This window comes from Benincasa hispida, chromosome 7 (genome assembly GCF_009727055.1).
Source record: "Benincasa hispida cultivar B227 chromosome 7, ASM972705v1, whole genome shotgun sequence".
Classification (NCBI taxonomy): domain Eukaryota; kingdom Viridiplantae; phylum Streptophyta; class Magnoliopsida; order Cucurbitales; family Cucurbitaceae; genus Benincasa; species Benincasa hispida.
In genome coordinates this window covers 28,246,426-28,254,719 of record NC_052355.1, presented here as the reverse complement: position 1 = coordinate 28,254,719, position 8,294 = coordinate 28,246,426, and the positions used below count along the sequence as shown (strand labels likewise).

At 30.9% G+C, this 8,294-nt stretch overlaps 1 protein-coding gene across 3 annotated transcripts; it reads right to left on the bottom strand.

The window, feature by feature from the left end:
* Positions 1-320: 320 nt before the first annotated feature.
* On the bottom strand, positions 321-7,656 carry LOC120081987 (probable pectate lyase 12). Of its 3 annotated transcripts, XM_039037173.1 has the most exons (6): positions 7,518-7,656; positions 6,837-7,015; positions 5,962-6,441; positions 4,717-5,143; positions 3,642-3,847; positions 321-644 (listed from the first exon to the last, which is right to left on the bottom strand). In XM_039037173.1, exons 2-6 carry the CDS (start codon positions 6,965-6,967, stop codon positions 377-379), a joined length of 1,512 nt encoding a protein of 503 aa, XP_038893101.1. In that variant the 5' UTR covers positions 6,968-7,015; positions 7,518-7,656; the 3' UTR covers positions 321-376. The 3 variants fall into 3 exon arrangements, with proteins under 3 accessions (XP_038893101.1, XP_038893100.1, XP_038893102.1); XM_039037172.1 differs by lacking the exon at positions 7,518-7,656 and having other exon boundaries at positions 6,837-7,426; XM_039037174.1 differs by lacking the exons at positions 321-644; positions 7,518-7,656 and having other exon boundaries at positions 3,638-3,847; positions 6,837-7,424.
* Positions 7,657-8,294: the final 638 nt, after the last annotated feature.

Here is an 8,294-nt window from a genome sequence, read left to right as displayed (position 1 = left end):
ACCGTAAGAAACCCTGTTCTTGAATAATTTTAAACTCTTGTATTATTTCTTCCAAATATTTTAGTGAAACGTGCATCAATTATTCTAGACTATGAATAGATAACAAAGATTACAAAATAAAGAAAATATTACGAAAAAACATTAAAAACACATGTAAAATGGAAAGAAAATAGATCTGTATTATCTCAAATGGATCTCATTTTACGTTCATGATATACTCATAAGGAAGAGAACAAAAAAAAAAGAAAAAGAAAAAGAAAAAACAATAACCCTAAAGACTTTGAAATAATAATCTCAAATTCCCTTTAATTTTGCAATAATTAATTAAACTTAATTTAATTAATTATATGAGCTTTCTAAAACTCTTTTACATTTTCTATATTGTGAATAGACCACTATAATTTGTGACTATATACAAAAGTATTATAATTTGAGTACATAAGTTTATGGAGGGCAATAATGGTAATACTCTATGACCATTAGCTTTAAATATCATTCCGTAGTAGTCATCATTACCATTAGCACCACCATTTTCATAAATTGGACTATTATTTATGACAGTATTACCCCCATATCCCTCATCACCATTTCCACCATTCTCACCATTAAATCCTGGATATACAATTCCTTGACCAGTATTATACCTGCATAAAAATAATAAATAAATAAAATTTTTGAAAGGAGATTAAAAAAAAAACCAATTGATTAAATTAGAAATTTAGTTGGGTTAATATTTATTTGGTTTTTAAATTTTCAGTTTGGTGCCTAATACATCATTAATTTACTTTCAATGTTATGTTCATTAAATTCTTGAACTTATGTAATGGATCTTTAGACTTTCAATTTTGTGTTTAATATTTTTTTTTATTTTTTTTACTTTTATATTTAATAGGTTATTGAATTATTTGATATATTTTTAGTATGCATATCTACTAAACATAAAATTGAAATTAGATATAAAATTTAATTCATATCTAATAAATTTAATTATCAATTAATTTTTGTAAAGACAATGAATATATCAATGACCTATTAGATACAACATCTAAAGTTTAAGAACTTGTTAAAAAGAGCATTTAAAGTGTTGAAATTTAATAGATACAAAATTAAAAATTCAGTCACTTTAAATGTTGGATAATTTTTTTAAATAGAAAAAATGCTAAAAATATTTTCAAATATAGCAAAATATCACTGTCTATCAATTAGAAGTCTATCGCGGTCTATCACTGATAGACGTGACATTTTGTTATATTTGTAAATAAGTTTGCTCATTTTTCTTTTATTTGAAAACAATCCTTTAAATGTTTGTATTATTCAATAAATATAAGATGAGAAGTAACTCATGTATATTTTAAAGATGGTAAGATATTTTCATTTTTCCATTGGAGATTCTTGATGTGCCTCATCAAAAATATGGTACCTCAATTCACAAATTCTTGGGTAGGATGTAGATAAATCGAATACCCGTTTGGATTTCATGAGCTTTGATACCAATATCAGATACACACATATAGTTTCATCTCAAAATCAATTGACAATAAGAGGAGTAACTCATATATTTTATAAAAATTATGAGTTTTTTTTTTTTTTTTATCTTTCTGATGTAAGATCCTCGACGCATATTCACTAAAAACAACATAGAAAAGTCGAGAGCACTGTTAAACTTTGAAGGTAAGTCATCTTCCATTGTCTTAAATGGAGTTGTCCTATGTCATAAAGGGGAGGGGGAGGAGTAGGAGGGCCATTGTTAGAAAGCAAAAGGAATAGAATATGATGAAGAGAATTTACACAAATAGAGGATTTGGGAAAAGCAAACCCCATTTCTCAAAGCTTAGCCTTTCTTTTTCCTATGCTCAAAAACACATGGATGTGTTGCTCAATTTGGGTTCCAATTGAATCAATTCCCCCATTTCTTTGTTCCTTTTTACACAAAATTTTAGGCCTACTTTTTTCACACATCCCAAAGATATAAGAAGCACTTAAAAGAAGCTTTTCCACGTTGAAATGGAAAAGCTTGACAAAACCCTAACCCCCTAGAAGCTGAAAGGGAAGCACTTTTAACACTTTTTAAAATATATGATGTGTTAAAGCCTAAAATATTGGCTGTATTATGTGTCCCACTTGCATGATATTTTTTTGGTGGGGTCGAGTTGAATTTTAAAATATTCTATTCTTCGTCTTTTGTTAAACAAAATAAAAAATAAAAAAAATAAAAATACCATTTTGTCCCTATCTATCTCGCATTTCATTATATTTTTTATCTATGTATTTCCTAAAATTATAATGAGTTTTTTTTTATAGTATATGGAGTGAGGAAATAAAACCTTTTAATTTTTAGTTTGATAGTATAAACACTATATCAGTGGAAGAATTGTTACACTTCAGAGAACCTAAAATCATATTTAATCTAATTTCAATTAAATTTAAAATTGAGGTCCGATGAAAGTGGAGCTTGTTGGAATCATTATGGTCTATATGGAATCAATTTGAGAATTTGTTTTCACGTTGAAATAGATATGTTGTAGACCCCATACGTTAAAGAATTTTTTTATTATTCCTATACTTTATTTTAAGCCTATGGAATAATATAATCACGTTAGATTATTCCTTAGAGTATAATCAAAATTGAGTCACAAAAATAATGATGAGAAAAATATGCTATTTTTTTTCCGATTGTTGATTTTTGAAAAGAAAAGGAAAAAAAGAAAAAGAAAACGTCATTATCATCCACATGCATACAATGAAAAATGAATATGTCGTCATCAAATCATTTTACCGTATTTATCACATTTAACCAAACCTTAAAACATTTCACATCAGGTGGACAATTTTGATGTGGCTTTGGACTTTGTGCACGTTAATTCTATTAACCAATAGTATATTTTTTTCAAATAAATCATTTTTATTTAAATTCTTTTTTTAAAATACAGTTTAAAAATAGTTATTTTAAGTCATGGTTAAACCCTTTAATTTTGAAAGACTTATTTTATAGACCAAACACATCTAAATTTTTAATTTTATGTCCCACTGGTCACAACTAGATCACTATTGAATTCTTGTTAATTTTAATTTTGTGTCCAATAAATTATTGAATTTTAAAATATGTCAATTTTGATTACCTATTAGACACTGAAGTTTAGAACACAATACTCATGTACTGGAGATCCTCTAATCTTGAGATTGATAATACCAGCTTAGGTCGGTTGAATTGTGCTTGTATTGGTCATAACTATATAAAAGTTATTCAATGACTAAATTTATAATTTTATTAACAAAATTTAGAATAAATTATAATTTTAGACTTTCAACTTCCAAATTTACTTTAAAAGATTTATTAAAAATGCATTAGTTTATTTCATGTTTAGTAACTTCTCTAGAGTTTAAAGGTGTTTTTCCCGTCTAATAAATCACTTGTCATATTTAAATTTTATGGAAGTAAAAGATTGAAACTCCGATCTCTTGAATCGAAGCGCACATCCATTCTATTGAGCTAAGCTCACTTTGGCTCAATTTGACGGGTTAAGGATATTACTTTTGAAGTTTATATCAAAAAAGTTAGTAACCTAGTCACATAATTAGTAAATTCCATTTAATTAAAAAGATTATGATTAAAAAGAGGAAAAAAAGGAAAGGAAAATTACCTGGGGGCGCCCAAAACGCCGGCGTTCATAGTGAGTTGATTGATGAGAGCCACGGACTTAGGCTCCACGCTGGAAGCCTTACCGTACTGGGTGCTAAGTCCGGCACCGGAAGGTACAAAAAACGCGCCGTTCACCAAAATATCGCCATCTGTCCGCCAATTCCACCCTGCCCACTCCGTCTCCGCCGCGTCTAAACGTCTTGTCACCTATAATATCACCAAAATTTCATATCAAAATCTGTCTATCGTCGTCGCTGTCAAAAAAATATGAAATCAAAATTTCAACGATGGTTTTAATTTATTTAGGCCCGTGGTAACCATTTAATTTTTTTTTTTTTTGTTTACGAAAATTAAACTTATTTCATCCTTATTTCTTATTCCAAAAATAAAAACAATTCATTACAGAAGCTTGAATCTACGGCATCCTGAAAAAACCTGCTCTAATACCAATTTAAATCATCAATTGATCCATAAACTTAAATTGATAGGTGAAAATAAATTTAATATAATATCTAACCTCTGCTCCCTCTGAGTTCGGCTGAATAGCTCAAAAAGAAAGGACAAAATAGAGATGGACCATTGAGAAATTTTGATTAATCGGCAGCGCGTCAACATCATGCGCCGCCCAAGCAAGTGGGATAAGGAATCTAATCCTTCCTTTACCTATGCATTCCCCCACTTCACACATTCAAGTCAAAAGTTCGGCTCATAAGCGCCGCCGCTCCACCACTTATTCCTTTTTTTTTTTTTTTTTCAAATCAACTTTTTATTTTATTTTAGTTCATTATTTTAGCAAATACTCAACTTGCATTTTATTATTTTATTATTTTATTCATTTTTAGTCTTTTGAAGATAAATTCACACTTGAAAGTAGTTTTCATAAATTTTAGGAGCGTTATATCAGTTTTCACTTTAATGATTAGGACTATTTTGTTCGCATATAAAAAAATATATATATTTAATAAAATTTTAAATTTTAAATTTTGTGTGAACTTTAATATGCTAATTAAATGTATTGGTGACATTTTGATTAGAAAAATAAGCATATTTAAATTGAGAGATAGAGAGAAAGATACCTCTTTGGCATTAGGGTCTACGGGAGCGGTGTAACGATTACCCTGACTATTAATAGTGGGTTGAGCACTGCCTCCAATGGCATACATTTCCCAAGCAGTGAAATCATTGTTGACGACATGAATGTAGCCATGTCTACAACGGGGCATGCGTTGGACCAATGCTTCACCGAAGTGGTTGAAGGCAATGGTGACTTGCATCCCCGAGTCTTGTACGTACCGATCATCATGCCCCAATAACATCACCTCGTCATGGTGCGAGAAGTAGCTGTTTGATATTGTTATTCCTGTCGATCCCATTATTGCGTCTATTAGTCCATCCGTGCAGTATGACAATGAACAATGATCAATCCATATCTTTCTTGAGCTGAATATTGATATCCCATCTCCGTCTGACAACCCTCGATGGCCCACGTGAGTTGGGGTCGATCTAAGGATCATCCATAACTTTATCAATTTAAGCTTTTGAATATCTAATAATAATAAGTATGTATATTCAAATCTTATGAATGGTTAAAGGTGCAAATTGACTCATGTTTGTGGGACAAACCCGTGTTTGCTTTATGAGTTCGTCCAACTTTAGTGGTTGGATAAACCTATTAATTAATTTTTACAATACTTCCAAACCTTTTTTTTTTCTTTTTCCGCCCACTACTATAGTACTATCTCATAGCTAAGGTTTTCCTCATTAATTCTAGATTTTCTAAATTCATACCCAAAACACCAAAAGGCAAGTTTTTTAATCCCTCGTTTAAGCCCTCCCAACTTTTGACATTTTTAAGTTCTATAAGTTTAAGATACCAAACAATCATTCTATATACACAGAATGATTTTGTGCTAATTTCTAACTCCATAAATTAGTAAAGTGCAAAAAAGGGGAAAAAAAGGTGAACTATTATGAAAGTCTTAATAGAAGATAATCAACAAACTCTTTTTTAAGTAATACTTGAATGATAGTCGACTAGATATACATTTCAATCACATGATACTACGTGATAAATTTATTTTTTATTCTAACAATTTTAGAATTAAAGTTTGTTTTTCTTTTTGATTGTCGTAATTGGAAAAAAAAAAAGTGTATGAAAAACAAAAAGATATTTTTGTTTATTAGACATTCTAATTTCTAGTTTTTTTTTTTCACTTTTATTATTATTTATAAATTATAAATTATATATATATATATTATATCATTATATATATATTTGAAAAAAAAAACTCACTTTTGAAAGAGAGTTTAATTTTACGGACCTTATGTTGGCATTGCCGGAGGGTTTACAGTGGTGCACGTGGACGTTGTGGATGATGACATTAGACACGTATTGAATGGTGATGCATCCGCCGCCGGTGATGTGGACGTTGGCGCCACGGCCGTCGATCGTTTTGAAACTGTTAATGATAAGTTCATATTTCAGCCTGATAGTCATGTCGGCAGAGAAGATGATCCACAGTGGTTCGAATTGGATCACAGCGTGCCGGAGAGTGCCCGGAGTAGGGTTCGCCGGATCCAAATCAGACGAGTCCGTAACGATGTAGATCTTGCCACCTTTGCCGCCCATGGCGTCGCGCCCGAACCCAATACCGCAGTCGGCCAGTCGCTGCCGGTTCGCCGCCCAATTCGGATCGCACCGCCAGCAATCGTCTATGGGGTTTCCGGTGAGACAAGAGAAAGTTTGATCCTTTGATTCGATGGACAGCATTTTTCTTCTCCATACAGATGCATTCACTGTTCTGCAGAGAAAAACAGAGGATTTGAGGTTACAGAGAAGCAGAGAAATGCTCTGTTTTTGTTTGGGTGGTGAGAAAATGAGAGGAAGTTTCAAAGGGAATTTTTATATTTCTTCAAAGAAAAGAATTTTATAGAAACCCAGGTGGAAAAAAAAGAACAACACACACACATTAACTATCCTCCAAGAAAAGGATAAGAAAACAGAAAAACAGAGCAATGCTCTCTGTTTTCTGTTTGGATTTTGAGAAAATTCAAGAAAAGAAAGGAAAAAGTAAGAAAATTTCAGATGGGTTTTTCATTTTCTTTTAAAAAACAAACAATTCGAAATAAACCCAGATGAAAAAACAACAAGAACAACAATAAATAAATAAATAAATAATTAAGAATGTGAATTTACCTTTGAAGTTCATCAGCAACAGAATCAGGGTCAGGATGCTGATGGGGTAATGTAAGATTGAAAGAACCAGAAGCGAAACCAAAGATTGAAGCAGACATCCATACGAAGAGAATGGCAAGAACAGGAAACATCCTCAAAAGTACAATGAGGAATTTGAGGATGTTTCTGACCGTGCTGTTCTGTGGTATTAATCGAAGAAAAAGAGACTGTTTTCAAACAAAGATATCAACAAGAACATGGCTGCTAAGAGAGCCTAATTTTGTAGAAAAAGAGAAAATGGTGGGTGTGTTTTTATAATAAACCCACAATTAAAATAATAATTATAAGAAACAAATAAAAAAGGGGGGCCTTTTTTTTTTAAAAAAAAAGGTTACTTTCTTGGTGGGTTTTAGGGTTTTTGGTTCATGTTCATTAAAGGAAGAAATTTGAAATGGCTAAGAAGAGATGTGATTTGCAAAGGAAGAAGCTGATTTAAAAGATAACACAAAGCTCCTTCCTTTGTTTTTCCTTTTTTTTTCTTTCTCTTTACAAAGTCTCCCTTCATTACTTGTATTTTGCATTCTAAACTTGTTAGTTAATTATTCTAAGTAAATGTGGGGGGAAAAAAAACCCAAAAAAGGTGATGGTTTAAAGGGGAAAGAGAAAAAGGAGAAAAACTTATCCAAAAAGTTAAGAGGGAACCTGTGAGATATCTTTTCTTTGCTGCTCTAAAATGAAGAAAAACAAGAAAAGTTAATTGCTTTGTCTGTTGGATTTAGATTCTTTGGAGGGTGGCTTAAAGAATGCATATTCTTATACTGCAAATGCCAACCCTTCCCTGCAAAAGTTTGCATGTAAAAGATTCTCTTCATAAAGTACTTTGACATTAGGGTTTAACCCTATTGCCCATTTTCTTTCTTCTTATCAACAAAAAGGTTCTTGTTTATCTATTTGTAATTTGTTTTAGTTTATATTTTATGAATTAATGGATATACATCTTATTCCTTTTCATTTAACATAAATAAATCATGTAATAATAACCGAGTAGGTTGGAATTATTCCTCATTCTATTAAATTTAGGTAGGTGCATCAACCGGCGTCTTTGTGCATCTGTCTAATCATAATCTTATATCTAGCAAATTGTTCATAATGTCTGTGCTCTGATACCAACTGTAACGATTCGACATTTTGAGTACTCTGATAACAGTCGTTAGTTATAATCATATATTTACATTCAAAATATTTTGACAATTGAGGAAAATAAATTTTATTAAAATAATAAAGACAATTTTCCAAAATAAATAAAAAATAAGTAAAATCTTTGTTCGAGACCCCTAAAATAATGAAGAAAAAAATAACTTAAACAAATAAAATTTTGACCAATATTGAGTTTCAAATCAAAACTCTTAAATAGCTTGAAAACGTAAACTAAGTGGAGTGATTTACATGTCCCATATGGCACGATCACAGGTCCCTCTC